This window comes from Vicugna pacos, chromosome 17 (assembly GCF_048564905.1).
Source record: "Vicugna pacos chromosome 17, VicPac4, whole genome shotgun sequence".
Taxonomy (NCBI): domain Eukaryota; kingdom Metazoa; phylum Chordata; class Mammalia; order Artiodactyla; family Camelidae; genus Vicugna; species Vicugna pacos.
In genome coordinates this window covers 40,695,531-40,713,055 of record NC_133003.1, presented here as the reverse complement: position 1 = coordinate 40,713,055, position 17,525 = coordinate 40,695,531, and the positions used below count along the sequence as shown (strand labels likewise).

The 17,525-nt window shown below is 43.2% G+C and overlaps 1 protein-coding gene and 1 non-coding gene across 2 annotated transcripts in view; one reads left to right on the top strand and one right to left on the bottom strand.

Moving 5' to 3' along the window:
* PDZRN3 (PDZ domain containing ring finger 3) overlaps window positions 1–17,525 on the top strand; it is a 217,874-nt gene that overhangs the window by 13,123 nt on the left and 187,226 nt on the right. Inside the window, exons 2-3 of the mRNA XM_072941713.1 lie at window positions 1,061–1,147; window positions 6,819–6,926. Coding sequence (XP_072797814.1) covers window positions 1,061–1,147; window positions 6,819–6,926 — 195 coding nt within the window. The remainder of the gene's footprint in view (window positions 1–1,060; window positions 1,148–6,818; window positions 6,927–17,525) is intronic.
* On the bottom strand, window positions 10,462–10,534 carry TRNAT-AGU (transfer RNA threonine (anticodon AGU)). Its single transcript has one exon. It is a non-coding gene; the product is annotated as a tRNA-Thr (tRNA).

Here is a 17,525-nt window from a genome sequence, read left to right as displayed (position 1 = left end):
AGTCAGATAATTTGCATTTGTATCAGTGAAATGTTGCCATTTATTTCCCCAGAAAAAGTAGAAGGTGTCAATGCTTTTTTTGAGAAAGCTGGTAATGAAGTATTTCATATTTTTTAAAAATACCGCATTCGGATGATACCATGTTTGAACGGAAAACGTGAATAAAGCATTAGCAAATTTATGGCCAGAACACGTGAGGTTGTGCATACCATCCCTGTAGTTGGAACCATTTCAGAGATGCATCAGCAAGTTTCATATTTATGTCAGAGCCTATTAAGTGATAGTTTGCACATAAGGTTAAAGCTATTTTTATTCGTTGTCTGTTACTTGAGAGTGTTACTTGAGGAGCCCTGGCACCCACAGCCCGTTTGACCGTTGAACATCACGCCTCTCAGTCCTGCCTGGGTGACTTCTACTTGTTTGATTTAAAGGAATTCACAGGGAGCCACCTACCTTAAACAGAGTGTTTTCTGTGGAACAGCTCTGCATCTCCTCAAGACTGGACAGTAATTACTTTGTGAAAATGCCCCCGCCGCCTCCTGTCAGTAAAATTCAGGATTTTTCTTTTTCCCACCCGTGTTTGCATCTGACTTTTCAAGTGCTGCTTTTCCCCGAGTCTCACAAACACAGATGACCATTGACAGACCGTACGGCATCCACTCAGACCTCCAAGAGTTTTGCTGTTTGAACTTCCCTTGACTTAACGTGAATGCTGCTGTTAGGAATGGTTGAGAAACAGACAGAGAGTAGCTGTCTAGACGGCCGGCCTTTGATGGGTTGGGCAGAGGAAAGATGCATTTGCAGACCACATTATCACTGAGAGAAAATGTTCATTAAGCCTGTCTGGACATCTCTGAACATTCTTATGTGGTCACTCCAGGGTAAGATGGTATCTCGAAACATCTGTAACCTCCTCAACACATGACAGAGTTTCCTGGGTTAAACTTCCCCGAGAGACATTAATGTTCAGCTCAGCAGGCCGGGAGTCCACAGAAAGAAAATTTCTCCCATCTTTTTTCGTGTTTATAAATAAAATTTTGAACTCATTTGTTCCCTACAGGGTGAAGAAACAAAAAGCTTGACTCTTGTTCTGCACCGAGACTCTGGCTCACTGGGATTCAATATTATTGGTGGCCGGCCATGTGTGGTACGTTCATTGCTGGAATGTGTTTTTGTTGTCCCTAACAGAGCCAGAAGAGGGGTCAGGGTTTGGGGGGTGAAGGGTAGGAACCCTTGTTCACCTTATCCTGCTCTGATTAGAGAGTTTGTTGTGTGTCTAATGTCTTCACACTGGGATTTTTATTTAGCTGTGGTCTCCTAATACATTATTGGCTAGTAATACAATAGCTAATCCAAGCCATTTCACTTTGGGGGTGCATGTCTGGCTGTGGAGCAGCTGAGCTGAAGAGAGTCACGTAAGATGTGTGCAGTGGAGCTGAGTGACTGTGCAGGCACATGGGCTCCGAGACTGGCGGTCTGATCTGGAATTCTGCCCCGTACGCCGTGCATCGGTCAGGGGCGAGTCCCTCATTTGTGGGACTGGTGCAGCCTTTGCTTTTTCCTCCCACTGCAGTTCTCGGTCCACCCCATTCATCATGATCCCCCACCTCCAGAAAAGAAGGGCCGACTTCACATCTGTCAATTTAACTGCAAGGAAACAGTCTGCTGATAGGGCTCTGGGGAACTGGCAGAAGATGGTCATGGGGTCTCACCTTTCAAGCAGGATTACCTGAATGTGTATCATCTCTTGCTGTTTTCTTCTGCTGACTCTTTCTTTGTCTGTTAGCTTAAAAGGAAAATCGTCAAAGAAAAAGGAGAATCAAATTCACTCATTCAGCAAACAAGTGCTGAACACAGGCTGTTGGCTGGGGGTCGGGAGATATGGTGTAGGCCAGGGAGACTGAGTCCTTGTGGTCACTGAGTTTATGTCCTGGGGACCATCAGACAAGAAACAAGAGAGTGTAATAATTACAGGTTGGGAGAACTGTGACGAAGGAAAAGAAGTGCGAGGATGGCATATGGTAGGACCAAGAAGCAAGGGTCATCATTGGCCAGCATAATCAGGAAAGAGAGAAGGAGCTATTGAGCTGAATCGCAAAGGATAAGATGTCAGCCATCCAGATGTGGCTAATGTTTGCCCTGCATCCATGGAGCTCACGGAGTGATGGGGAGACGCACAGGTTAGGAGAGGAAAGCCCTGTTCTCATTGATATTCTGTGCCTGGGTCCAGCTGAAGATGCTTTGGGAGGCAGTTAACCCTAGGGAAAGAGGCGTCCTGGGGGCAGGTACATTGGAGTTGGGTTATGAAGGATGTGTAGGAGTTTGCTAGATCAGAGGCCCATATAGAACATATTTAGTTGAGCACTCTTAACTGGAAAAAAACAGTTGAGCGTTTTTAGATATAAATTATAATGTATATATACTACTGAACTAGTGTTACCTGTCTTACAAAAGTTACATGCAAAGAGACATTTTAAATGATGAAATTAAAATAGGAGTAAGTGTCTAATGTGCTCTTTCATCATTCCAGTGCATTGCATTGCGTGTACCCATCTGTGAAGACCTCTGAGCTAAAAGAAAGTGGACAGGCCCAGGAAAGCCCAGATAAGGACAAGGACAGGGACAGAATTGGGTATTGGGGAACTGCAAGTTGTAGACTGTGGCTCAAGTTGAGAGGTGGGCAGGAAGTGGCCAGAAAGAGACTGGAGAAGAAGATGGGGACGTAACACGAGGAGGGTTATGATTAAAATTCCCTTTGCTTTTGGCCAAAGCTGCAGTTTCCAAAACAGATGAACACGGTTTATTGCAAGAAGTGACAGCTTAGTTGTAGGTGATACATCATCATGAAAATGGTGAACTAGTGCATTATCTGCCTTACAAAACATACATAAAAAAGAGCATTTGGAGACGATGAGGTGAAAGTAGGAGAGTGAAGGTGAGTGGGGGCAAGGGGCCCGCCCGCCTGGCCAAGCTACAGGGATGCGCCGTGTTTCTCCTGTTGCCCCAGTGGGATTCTCAAGAAACTAAGATTAGGTCAGGTTGGTACTTTTTTTTTGCTTTTCCTGGAGATCCTGGACGGCATGTCATCGTGCTGCTCTGATTTAGTCCTTGCCGCCAGGGTCAGTGCTCTCCAGCTCTGGGAGGGAGCCAGCTGGGGCTTGACGGTCTCAGTCACTGTCCCAGGAAACACCAGGACTGGACCAACCCAAATTCTCTAACTTGCCATGGAGAACGGATTTTGCCATTTGTCACAAATAATGGAGTTAGCTGTACTTGGTTTACGGTCATGATTATTATTCCTCCCCTCCCTACCCATCCTTACCAGTTTCAAGCAACAGCTACAGTAAAGGAAGACGCACTTTGCTATTAGATGTTCTAGAAGCTTCTGCAGCCCATAGAGCCCAAACTGGGAAGATCTGTTCTCTGCACACCCACGCATACATAGGAAAAGGGAACCTAATGTTTGAAAAAGGCCTGAAACAGAGAGGTGTGCTATGGCTTAGCAGTTGTTGGGCCACCGGCAAAGATGGTGTTTAGATTCTGCAGCCCCCCAGGGCTGAAAGGACACTTCCAGCCTCACTAGAATACAGTTTTGTTCTTATACTTAGCAAAGAACTTGTTTGAGGTTATTTTCTTTTTCCTTAAAAAAAGTGGCTTAAGCACAAACTGGACTGAATTTTGTAGCGTTCACAGGCATTCTCAGTGCATGTGGTCTTTTTGCAAGAACTACATGCATGTCCCTGGGGAGGAAACTTAAATCCCATATGCCTGTGTTTGCTATAGTGTTTTCAAAGCCTTGTCCTGCTGAGCAGAAGTAGCATAATGAAACCTAAAGATTCTACACTGTTGCCTGGAAATTTGGCAGGTCGTCGAGAACACGCTAAAAAGCCAAGATGAGCAACAGTGCACACTCACAGTTAGTTACTGGAAGTGGAGCGCAGTGCAAATGATGTGTGTGTTTCCCACGGAGTTCCTGTGTTGGTTGCTTGCTCGGGTTATGACATAAGTCCAGCCAGAGGCCTCTGACATAAGGCCTTTCATTGCATGATGCAGTTCGTAATGCTCTCAGCAGAATCTTATCTCCCATTCATCAGTGCTCGTCAACTTAAAGAAACAGCAGCCAGTTTCGTGTATCAGACCTTTCACTTCAGCCTTTGGCAAGTGTAGTTCATTGTCAGGCACCCCTGGGATGAAAATAATCCCTTTCATTTTTCTGTTTCTTAAGCTGGCAAAACAAGACAAATCCTAAATCATGTTGGTTTACCTTGATTAATAGCTCTACTTAAAATGTGTTAGGAGATGAGCCAACAAAGAAGAAAGAGATGTCTTTTAAGAGAAGAGTCTCGCTATCAGAGATGGACTTGATTTGGGTTTCTTTGACCTTGTGCTGTCTTTTTGGCATTCTGTTCCCATCACCTACCACTGTCCTCATGTAACCTAAACAGTGGTATTTGCTCTCGCCTTTTCCTCTCTGATTTTTGCTTGGACTGTCTGATGTTCCTTAAGAAAAATTACTTGCATACGATGTGTTATTCTGAAACATGAACCAAGGCCCAAATCCCAGCCCTCATTTACCCCTTCCTCCCCAGCCAAGAAATGCAAAGCAATTAAGTCAGAATAAACACAGATTTCTTTTCATTCAGTATGTTGACATCACCTTTTAGGGAACTCAGGCCTGTCCATAAATGCTTTGTGGTCCATTGAGAGTCTTCAAGTTAATATTCTAGAGTGGAATGTTCAATTTATGAATTATTGTATATTTTTGAGATTGTTGCAGTGGGAGACAACATTGCACTAGAGCTTGTGTAAGAGACAACCTATCCTTAGTTTGAAACTGACCTATGCCACTTTTTGGCTGTGTGACCTTGAGTAAGTTACTTAACCTCTCTGTCTCAGGTTTTTCATCAACGAAATGGATACTAATAGTACTTACCACTTGTGGTTCTTTGAAGATTAAACGGTGGGCGAAGAGCACTTGCTGCATACGTGGTACCCAGTATGTGTTCAGTACGTGGAAGCTGTCACACTGCTTTGTACTTACACCTGGGATAAGGGAACTACACGGATGCGCTGGGGTTAGTGCATTATTAGTATGGTGGCCGGGAGAGAGAAAGGAGGCATAGAGACATTCAGGCGGGAAAGGATTGGTGTGCAGTCGGCCTGAGCAGAGTGCTGGGGAGCTGGGCAGAGGTGCCTTTGGGGGACAGCTGATGTAGCCCAGCACCCACAGCCCTGCTGACCCTTCTCTCTTGGAAGAGTGTTGATAGAATCCAGATGACATTTAGAGACCCAGCTTTGTCATGTGGGGATAAACGTTGGGAAGAACACTTAATGCTTGTTTTAAATTGTGATTTTGGTTTCTTTTGAATCATACTTACAACGCTACATATTGTGGGTGTGTCTTTGTGAGAAGGGGCGGGGGGAGAGAGAGAAGTGATGGGGAGTGTGCATTGTCCCCCCACCATGGTCACTGCAGTTGTGCTTCAAGGGATAGGTTGAACCGCGTTCAATCATGTTTCCCTCTTTAGAATTCGGAGGGAGGGTGGTTGCAGTTTAAAGAGGAAAATATTTTTTTCCTAGTTATTTTTTAACAAGTGGAACTCTGATGTATTTGCGTGTAGAAAAATTATTATTGAAACAGATCTTACGGCATTATGGCAGGGTAATTACCACGATGGTAGATTTTGGAGTTTTTGTGGAACATCCTGAACTTACTTTTCAAATGCTTTTGTTTAGAAACAACACATGCTTTTGCCATTTCATTTATAAATCCATCTGTTAATCACGAGAAATTTAATCCACACTCTTGGACAGCATTCATCCCAGCGCTGTTTGGAAAGAAGTTCATGAACAAGCTGTGAGGGTTTTTTATGAGCTTGTTGGAGCCGTTTGATTTTAAATAAAGGAAGGAGTTTGAGCAGTGAGCTGCCTTCCTTTCTAGAAAGTTTCAGTCTAGACTTTGAAAGATCTGAAGGGATTCAAGGAGATTGGAGATCAGAATTTATTAGGATTGTGGTGGGGGCGGTCATGGTGGGCTTTTCTGATGCAAATCAGAACAAAAATAAAATGCCTATTTTCATCATCAGATCATGGCATATTTAAAAGTTTGATAATACTCTGTGCTTCTGAGAATGTGAGAAAACACTCTGTCTAAAGAGCTGTTAGTGGAAACTCTCTGAAGGGTAATTTGGCAATACCAATCAATTATGTGTACCTTTGACCCAACAGTTTAATTGCTAGGGATTTGCCCCAATATATACTAGCAAAGATACTTCAAAATATAGGTAGGAAGGTATTAGAAGCAACACCATTTCTAGTAAAAACAGCTGGAAACAGTGCTGATTATCCCTTTGTGGGGATACCATCCAGGCACATAAGGAAGTGAAGCAGGCAGTGGGCTGGGTGGTAAAAGATCTCCACAATTTTTAAAGTTAAGTGAAAGAGGCAAGGTACCCAAGAACGCGGGAAGCATAATTTCACTTCTGTGTGTAAAAAGGAAGAGACACGTGCTTAGGAAGGGGATGCACTAAAATGTTTTGGAAAGGATGCCTGTGCGGCAGACAAGTGCTACCAAGGGGTGGAAGGACAGTGGATTAGAGGTGGCAGGGACTTAGCATTGTATACCTTTTGGCAGGCCTTGCATTATTTTACCACATGTTAATTTTAGTTTAAAACAGAAATTAGGGGAAGCAGCTGGCTTTTAGCCTATTGCCACTTGTGACCCCAGCAAGAGTCCATTACTGTTTTAAGAACGTGGGCTTTATTTTCATGACCAACTTAATGCCTAGCATTCATGCATGTGTTTTTTTAACCCAAAGGACAACCAAGATGGATCGTCCAGTGAAGGAATCTTTGTGTCCAAAATAGTTGACAGTGGGCCGGCAGCCAAGGACGGAGGCCTGCAGATTCATGACAGGATTATTGAGGTATGTGAACACTGCCAGTGTCTTGTGCGGGCTGAATGCCGTCCCGTTTTCATCCGGCTCAAGGCAAGATGCTTGGTGGGGGAGGGAGGCCTCAACTGGTGGATATTTGGGCAGGAGGCAGAATTCGCCGACTGTATGCGACCAGATTGGATGTTGATTGACTTGGTGTTAAAAGTTTTTGTTTATATTAAATATAGAGAAGCCAAATTATGAGTGATTTGTTCACGATTTGGCTCTTTCCATGCGGCCCTGCATCTGTTTTGTATGCTTTAGTCATAGCTTTGTGTGAGAACCATTGGTGAGTTGTACACTAGTTAGAACCAGATGAGTGGTCCCTGGTGTGCAAATGGTGAGTCTGTTCAGACTGGAGACCAGTATAGAAGTGTGTTAGCCTTGGAAGCATTCTAATGTCCTTGGAGCTCACAGCACACAATTATTTCTGCAAATGTGTTGTTGCCTCTTTTATGTCTGTCTTCGCCTGTGGTCAGTAGGACCAGTGGATTGTCCAGGGATGTGCTGGCAAAGGTCGATATTCAGGATGGTCACTCATCTCATCGCCGACTTCATTTTCAGTTCTTCACTTGTCATTTAAAATCTCCATCTAGGAGGTTTACTGATTTCCGCTGGGGGAGGCAGCACCCTCAGCCTCACCCTAGGACTCTTTGGGAGAGGATCACACAGTATCCTAGCAGGCTCCCAGATGCTGAAAGAGAAAGAATTATTCCTGACTTCCTTGTATGGGCTCTTGTTGCAAAGTTTGATACAAATGACTCTTTTTTGCTGGTCGTCTTGACCATTTTAATGGCTTTTAATGGGTAAATACATGGGCTCAATTTGTTAGATCTCTTAGGAGGAAAAACATTAAACATGATATCCAATGTGATATGTTGAATCCCTCAGGAAACAGCCATGGGCTGTTACCATGATAGAGCACGTTAAATGGGAAACTGGAAAAATAGCGCTGTTACCTCTGGATGTTTTTTGCTCCAAACGCATTTGCAATAGCGTCTGTATTTCTTAAGTATATTCATTTGCTATTTCAAACCCTGGACCAAGGGGGATCTCTGACCGTGAGATGAGCCACGAGGAAGTTCGCATAACCCACTGGAAAGTGGCCATGTGCTTCTGGGGAAAGGAGCTTTGGGAAGACGGAGGACAAAATCTTGCTTTTCTAGTCTCGTTTGGATGAATTCTGCAATGTGCAAAGCAGTGCACTTCAGGTTAATTTACATCCTTGGAAAGATAAACGGTTCTGTCTCCCCAGGAAAACACACTGAGCGAGTTAGGGTGTAAGAGTGACTTTCCTGAAGAAATGGGGGCAGGATGGCTACTTACCTATGAAAAGGATGCTTGATTTTGTTTTAAGGACATTATTAATGTTGTTACATTCCCCCTTCAGTTTTTGAAGGGTTCTTAAACTGGGAGCTCTTTTTTGCTTCATATTTTAGGGTCAGTCTTTGTACTTCCCAGGTCAGGAGAGTGGATTTTCCCTACCAGGAATTTGCTTGGGCAAGAGCACATTTTCAAAGGCTCAAATGCATACTTGTCTTTTTTTTTTTAAGAGAGGGAGAATACACTTTCTGAGACTATTGTTCAAAAAGATAAGTAGAGCTTCCGTTGCCAAGGGTTTGGTGGAACAGCCAGTTTCTCTCAGTAATGGAATTTCATCGCTCTTATGTTTTGCAAATGAGAAATGTACAGCTGGGCAGGATTTTCTCTTGGCAAAGAGTGATCTGTATTTGAAACATTCAGTACGGTTTCTGGTAAGTCACATTCCCCTTTTGGACAGTGTGTAAAATATTAATCATGTCCCAGGGTTGAGATGGAATGAAGGATGCTCAGAATAGAAAACAATACATGTGTGATTGCAATTGACACCCCGTGCCCTTCTCAGTCAAATTCTAATCTCTTTTGACATAATACAGTGATTCCCTCGACTGAGAACTGTATTCTCCGGTTCACCTCGTCTGTGTCTAAGTTTATTACCAGGCATGAATTTGATTATTTTAAGTGGCGTGTGGGTTTCATCACCAAGAGGAGTCAGGGGCTTTCTAGTTTTCCCCCAGATTTCTCCCTTTCCAGAGGAGTGGGCCAACTACCCCCAGACTTTCACCAGAAGAACTTGAATTCTGGCAGAAGGATGCTTCTGTTAAATCCATAGCAGCTGAGCAAGTCCTGTCCTCAGTGCAGAATCTGCATCAGTAACTCGGTTCCTACTGCTCTTTGTTCCCTGAGACCTGAGCCGTAGCTCCCACCAATATCAGAATCAGGCCCCCTCGCCTCGTTTTTGTAACAGATATTTTGAAATGTCATCAATAGTGTCGTGAAACGAAATTCATAAATATTTATATACATACACCCCTAATTGTAAGATCTATATACTAGTAAGTAGTAGCAAGATAAAAGGAAGAGAATTTGGAATAACCTCTATCGGTATGTAAATGCTTGGGCACAGGGACATTAGAAGATGCCTTGATGTTTATTGCCAGGTACTTGTACCTCCCTGTGGACCAGCTGCAGGTGCTGCCAGGCACAGGAGGGTGGTGCTGTGGACTCAGGCACTGTGAATAGCATCATCGTCCATGATTGGATTTTCCACGGTGGTGAACAGATTGTGATTAAGCTATGACACAGCAGAGTCCAGTCTTCCTTTGATTTAGAAACGTCTGTGTGCATGTGTATTTTTAATTGTGGTGAAACATACATAGCATAAGATTTACCATTTTAACCATTTTGAGTGTACTTTTTTTGTGGCGTGAAGTCCACGTACATTGCTGTGCAACCATCCCCACTATCTGTCTGTAGACACTGTTCATCTTCCCAAACTGAAACTGAAGCCATTAAACAAGCCCCCTTCCTGCTCCCCCTCCTCCTCTTCCAGCTCCTGGCTGTCACTCTTCTACTTTCTGTCTCTGTGAGTTTGACTACTCCAGGTACCGCATCTAAGTGATACTTATCTTTTTTTGTCTGGCTCATTTCATTTAACGCACCATCCTCCGGGATCATGTGTTGTAGCATGTGTCAGAATTCCTTCCTTTTTATTTTTTATTTTGAGGGAAGGTAATTATGTTCATTTATTTATTACTGTTTTTATTTTTTAATGGAGGTACCGGGGATTGAACCCAGGACCTTGTGCATGCTAAGCACTGCACTCTATCACTGAGCTGTGCCCTCTCTGCAGAACTGCTTCCTTTTTAAAGCTGAATACTAGTCCCATGTATGTATAGAGGTATGTACCACACTTTGTTTATCCATTCATCCATTGATGAATGCTTGAGTTACTTCCACTTTTAGGCTGTGGTGAATAATGCTGCTGTGAACGTGGGTGTGAAATCTGTATAAATTTAAACCGCCCCCTCAAATCCTTAGTGTTTATATATAAAACAGAATTAGGGTCTATAGTTAGGTAATTATAAAAGAAAGTTTGTTATTTCACCTTTACTCATGTCTGGCAGTGTCTATGAAAGTTGTGCTGGGTGCAGAATAATTCTTTTTTTTCTTGGAGGGGTGCATAATTAGATTTATTTATTTTTAGAGGAGGTACTAGGGATTGAACCTAGGACCTCATGCATACTAAGCATGTGCTCTACCACTGAGCTATACCCTCCTCCCAGAATAATTCTTTATTGCATGGGACTCTGCATTGCAGGACTTCTGGCGCCCCTGGTCACCACCCCAGTCCTTGTGACAATGAAGAATGCTCCTGTAGATTTCCAGCACTACCTCGGCATGTAACAGGGACCCCAGGGAGAGTCACTGGGGTCGAGATTGGTCTTATTCCCAAACCGATGCTGCAGGGTGGCTGGTTCAGAAACAGAGTTGTCAACACTTCCCCTTCCAGCTTGACTGGAAGAGAGAGAGATGGCTTCCCGGCCATGGGCTCCCAGGGCTTGATAAGAAGCCCGAGCGGCCCCTCCTGGCGCTGGGCCTGGGAGTCCTGGACCCTCCTAGGTCACATGCCCTGCCAGCCCACGTGGCTGCAGCTTTGGCGCCCGGCTGACCCTGGAGGCCACGCTCTCCTCTGGCCTCTCGTGTCCCCCACCTGCCGGGACTGGGACATAAAGACTGTCTTGCCCGTCCTCCGTCACATCTGGTGCTGAGACGTAGTGTCCACCCCTGAGTTTTCCTGTCTCCTCCCTGCCCTTTCTTACAGGCACCCCCAGGCTCTTTGCTCTGATCCCACCTCTGGCTGATTAGACTCAACTCCTTTGTAGAAAACAAAATTCGATTTCTCTCCCCTGTACCTTTTCTATTCATTCTAAACCATAAATACCCCAGCGGTTTTAGTTTTTCTGCCTCAGAACCTGCTTTCTAATCTCCCTCGTGAGCAGAGCACAAGGCTTCTAGACCTTCACACTCACCACCAGATTTTTAAAGGAACTGTGCTGTGTTCTCCCTGACAGTTTGAAATCTTTGGAAAGATCTTCCCAGTGTCCCCAGGGTGTGGAGTCACCCACAGAAGCAGGTTTCGTCACAAATAAAACACCTTTTCCTGTGAACTTTAGAGTCTCTTTTGGACCAGTCACATTCTGCTCTGTTCTACTGTAAGTCATTTAGGAGAGAACCAAAGGTGAAAAATCGCATGCAGTCACTATTACCCTGAAAGATCCCTTTGGGAGGTGCCATGTGGGGACCATAGCATCTCTCCTCCTGTCCAGCCAGCTGGCTCCCCAGCACTGGAGCCCCTCACTAGCGCCTCTGCTCACTGCCCCAGGAGCTATAGGACTTGTCATGCAAGTAGCTCACTTGGCGAAATACAAGGAGAGCACAGGGAAACCAAGACCTACTAAGAAACCAAAATCCTGTTGAGACATGTGCTGACCGTATGTTAATTTCTCTCTTGAACCTTGTTTGTTTTGTTTTTTTGACTCACATGGCTTGCATATAACTTGAATGACCATGTGATACCACCGCACTGAGGTTCGTTGTCAAAGACTTCTAGAGGCCATCCACACTTACGTTTTTGCCAGGCTTCAAGTTTCCTGGGTTGGTGTTGAGCTCGGTAGTGCTTTGTGCTCGTCTCCTGCTTGGCGGTAAGGAAATTCCTGTAACAGTCGCCTGGGTTAAATGCAACATCCTGTTCTGCTTTGAGGTAGTAAACGCGATTCTCCGAGCGCAGTGAGAGTGGGGGACTTAAGCCCTCTGTTGGCGATCACCGTTATTTTGGGCGGTCTTCTGTAAATACGTGTTCATCTTGGGAGTGTTAGGATTTGAAGACCCAAGGATGTGGTCACAGAAGCTGTGTAACCTCGGCGGCTTTGTGTAAATCATTCTCTGTTTTGTTTGCTCTAGGTTTAGTTGATCTGTCATTGCTGAAAAGACTGAGTTACAGGGTTGGCTAGAGTAGATTAACAGTGCCTTCCCTTCCAGAGCCAGGCTGCCTGGTCAAGTGAGATTTCACTATTTCTTAGTGTTAGGCAGGAAGAGAAATGTTCTCAGACCAATTAAAATCGCAGAATAGCATGTGAATTCACCTGGAAAAGCATTTATTTTTTAGAGAAAAAGAAGGCTCTTTTTTCCTAACTTTTCATTTTGACACAATTTCAGAGTTAATGAATTTCTGCAGTCTTTACCTAGATTCCCCCAATATTAACATCTACTTTGTTTACTTTATTCTTGCCTCTCTGTACTCCCTTTTCCTAAATATATCAGGGTTTTTTTTTTTTAAGAATAAGACATTCTTCCATAACTACAGTCCAGTTGATCTAAACCAGGATATTAACATCAGTAGGGCACCATTATCTCATGTACAGACATTATTCAGATTTCTAATAATCCCTGTAATATCTTTGATAGCAAGGGAAAATCCCAGATCATAGGTTTTATTTAGTTGTCATATCTCTTTAGTTTCCTTTCCTTTAGAGCAAGTCTTCAGGTTTTGTCTCACAGGCTCCTGAAATTTTTGAAGAGTACAAACCAAGTCTTTTGTATCACATCTTTCAATTTGAGTTTGTCTGATGCTTCCTCGAGTGTGGGTTCAGGTCCCACATTTTGGGCAGGAATACCAGAGGAAAGATAGTGTGTCCTTCTCAGTGTACCCTGTTGGGCGTCACATGATGTCCCTTTGTCCCTTTATTGATGATTTGGACCCCTTGGTCGAAGTCCTGTCTGCCAGGTTTCTCTGCTATAATAAAGTGACTGTTTTCTTCGTTGTCTTGTATCTTGTAGGGGACATGCTTTGAGGCTGTGTAAATATCCTACTGGGACTCAAACTTTCATCCACTGGTTTTAGCGTCCCCTTACAGATTTTACTTGAATTGATTATTATGGTGAGGGTTGACAAATGGTGATTTACTAGCTACATTCCTTCTCTGTTTATTAGTTGCCTATAAGGAAAAGTGTTCCTTTCCTTCCTGTTTTTTCTGCTTACCAGTCTGTCTGTCCCTTTCAGTAGGGACTCTTGGATTCTTATAATTTGGTGGTCACACTGGCCAGTGTTCACCAGAAGGAGCTCTTGCAAACTGGTGTCTCTGTCTTTTTCACATGTTTCCGTCACTTTTTGAGCACTTTCCTTCTGGCAACACAATGTGGTCCAGACTCATCTTGTTCATTTCTTGCCCCCAGGCCTAGAATCAGCTGTTTTTCCAAGTAGCTCTAACTCCATTTAGTGAAGCACAGAGCGCCTCCCTTCTGTTCTCTGCCCATCTTGGCAGAGTTCACTTCGGTTGACACTGTGTACTTTTGTGGGCGTTCTGGCTCCACAGAGGTTTTAAACTGTCCCTTGTGGTCATCCCTTCATAAAAAGGGTTAATTAGATCATCCACAGAGGGTTTTAAAATCAAGAATAAATCAGAAGGGATTCGTGTCCCCATTAATTTTTTTCGAATAAAGATTAGGGCCAAAAAATGAAATCTTTGGCAGTTTCCAGAGAACAACAAAACAGCAAATCCTGGACAACAGTACAGATAAGATGCATTTTATATTGAGTTATCTTCTCTATACGTCTTATCTAGACATTTCTCTTTGAGTATGGAGGTTTTGAGAACCACAACCCATAGCAACTTATTTTAAAAATTGTATTTGTCTTTCAGTCTATTGGGAGAAGACACAAAGCTAGGTGCACTTTTAGCGAATTTGGAAGGTGCATTTGTGATGGGCTGGCTTAAGTGATCTACCCTGAAGTGTATGTGAAATCAGCTTTGTGGGAAGGGCCCTGGGGGAAGCCTTCAAAGCAGTAAGTCAGCATCATTTTGGAAACAAAAACTCAGCCCAGGGCATGTGGCTGAGGGTGCTGTGAGCAGGGGGAGGGGAATGAGGAATTTCAGTGCACGCTGCCCATGGAAGACTCAGGGCAGATTGGTGGCTGCAAGCACTGATTTGCAGTTATGCCACTGTGACTGAAAACTCTGAGCACCCCCGGGTGAGCAGGTATAGCAGCAAGACTTCGTGTAAGTGCGATGCCCTCCCAGGAGGGCAGCGGGAATGGAGTTCCCTGCCACACCCAGCACCCCGCTGCTCCAGAAGGACCTTGAGCTTTTCTCTCTGTTGGTCTTTGCAGGTCAAATGACTATCAACATAGAGAGCCTGGGTCCTGCCCCTTTTCTCCTGCAGGCGGCACTCCCCACTTCCTTTTTGGCTCTTTTGATTTCTCTTAATTTCCATGTTTCATCACTTCCTGTTCTCCTGCTAGTCCGTGGGTCATTTGACTGCTCTGGGGGAACAAAAGAACCAGAAGCCTAGCAGTGTTTGGTTTCTTAGCCACTCCCCCACTTCCCAAAAGAGACATGCCAGTCGGTTTTTTTAAAAATGAGGTGAATATATTTATTTTTTTAATATCTGTAGAAACTCTGGGGTTGAATGGAAGATACTGGCAGTCAGTAATCAAAGGAGACAGGTTTTGTTCTTGACCTGGAATGACTGTTGCTAAGACATTCATGTTTCCAGACACGTCGATGTGAGAGTTCATTAGCCAGACACGTGCAACTCATTATTAGGTGTTGATTTTAAAAATTGGGAGGGGGGTGAATTATAGAGAATGATCTCCAGTCATGGCTTGTTGAAAATCTTTGCATTGTGTGAGTTTTTAGACCAGCAGTGGAAGAGAGACCATCAGCAGGCGTATGTTCACTTGTTGGAGGTGCACTGTGTAGCCCCTCATATGGGATAGATAGCCCAGGATGCTTAGCTAACACGTGGTCCCAGCTCTGGGGAATTTCCACGTAAGATCTATGTACAGAGGCACGTAACTGATCCTGGGGTCCTAAGAAAGGCAGTCAGAGTATAGAGTTGTTGAGAGTCATGGACTCTGGAGTCAGACCAGATTTTGAAGTCTGGTTCTGTCATTGCTAGCCTTGTGACCTTGGAGAAGCCTCTTCTCATCTCTGAGCATTGCTTTCTTCTGTAAAATGTGGTCCCCGTTTAGACATACCTTGGAGATAACTGCGGGTCCAGCTTCAGACCACTGCAGTAAAGCAAATATTGCAATAAAGCGAGCCATGTGAATTTTTTGATTTCCCAGTGCATATATATAAATGTTATGTTTATCCTGCACTGTAGTCTATTAAGTGTGCAATAGCATTATGTCTAAAAAACCAGTGGACATACTTTAATCAAAAAATACTTCATTACTAAAAAAATGCCAAACATCACTGATTACAGATCACCATGACAAATACAATATTGATGAAAAATTTTGAAATATTGAGAGGATTATCAAAACGTGACACAGAAACACAAAGCTAGCAAATGCTGTTGAAGATGGGGCTGATAGACTTCCCCGACACGGGGTTGCCACGAACCTTCCATTTGTGAAAACAATGCAGTAGTCCTCAAAGCGCAATAAAGCGAGGCCTGCCTGTACATATATCATGAGGTTGCTGCAATAAACAGTATAATGCATGTGTCTGAAAGCTGTAAATTTGGCTCCAGAATAAACACTCCCCAGGTGGTTGTCTTTGCTGTGTTGTTTCCTGTCGTCCTGTAGAGGATGGGCAGGAGGGACCTTCCAGCAAGCCAGCGCTTTGATAACGTTTGTATGACTCAGCTTCCTAAACCTGAAATTACAGTTCTGAATAGATCATTTTAATTTGGTTTAGTTTTTTTTTTAATTAGTGGCCCTTTGAATCTGGATTAAGAAAGAACTGTCCCTTCCTAATGCCCTATAAATCACAGTAATTGATCAATCAGGAATAATTATTAGTTTACATCTTAGTGTGAACAGCCTGGTAATTCATTGCATATGTGCTGACTTCCGTGTTCTAAAAATAAAGTAAAACAATTGCATGTTCACTATCAGCTATTTTGAAAGTGCCTGAACAGGTGAAGATTTCCCTTTTTTTTTATAGACTCATGAGGAGTGTTGGGATTTTCTTAAAATTGTGGAGTTTGTATTTCTTTGAACAAAATCTTCCCTTAAGATTGCAAGTTACATTGAATTCTTTGCAGGGTAACATTTTTATATCTAGATATGCATGCAGTACACCAATGTAGAAAAATTGGAAAAAAAAAATCCAAAAAGGAGTAAAGATGAAAATAGAAAACCTTACTGATCATAAACATTATTTTGCCAAAAAAATTTAATATGTTTGCTCAGTCACTGGGTACAGTGGCCTGTGTGCTGGAATCTGATGAGGTGTGGAAATTGCACGTGGAAGACGTCGTCTTTTCATCACTTGTTCTAAACTCTAGCTGAAATGAAATGGGAGGAGCACAAGTGAAATAGGATGAAGTATGATTTTTGCAACCATGTTACTGGGTTCTAATACTTTGTATCACTCTCTGAAATATCTGAGAGTCAGGTGTGCTTGTAGGAACCCTGGGTGAGGTGATACTAACATATGTCAGAGAGTTGGAATCGAACTGCTCATGATAAAGCGGTTCTTTATACGAACTGCTCATGATAAAGCAGTTTCTTTATTCTTGAGGGAATCAAGAAAAAAATATGTCATGTTTTTATTGAAAGCTCGACACTTATACTATCAGTGGAGCAACGTCCTAATTTTCTTTGGTGGCTAAAAGGTAAGATTGAAAAACCAGAAAAGAGAACTACTTTCCCCTTTCTTTTTAAAGGACTAATGATAATGGTAACAAAGTTGGTGAGGTTTATAATTTCTTCGTTCAGCTGTCCCCATCAGCATCTTTTTATCTGAAGGGCTAATTGCCTTTGGTGTAGGAAACAGCAGAGGGAAACATGATCAGAGGCAGGACATTAAATGCCACATTTGGCTGAATCCTTTTCAGAGAAATGTTCCCTTGACCTTGGTATCTGCATTTTAATCAAGTTTTAAACCACATTTTAACTTTTATTAGCCACAGACCTTTAATTTTCTGTGTTTTGACATACAAGATTTTTTTTAGGATTGCCTAAAGAGCTTGTAAAAACTACATATATGTATGACTCAATGTATAAATATACCTATATGTGAACATGAGAGTGAATGTATATGCCTGAATGCGTAAGCCCCTCAATGACTGCACCTTAGTAACTTGTGAGATTTTGCTTTTATTTTGTATGAGTTGCTCATTGGAAACTGAAGACAAATTAGATGAAGTGTTAAGCTGTTTTGAATATAGTCCCTGTTTAATAACCTCTATAAGTTGTGAGAGATGAAAGGAGACTCCTTTGGGCAGGTGGTGTTATGTAAAGTGCAGGCAGGGAAA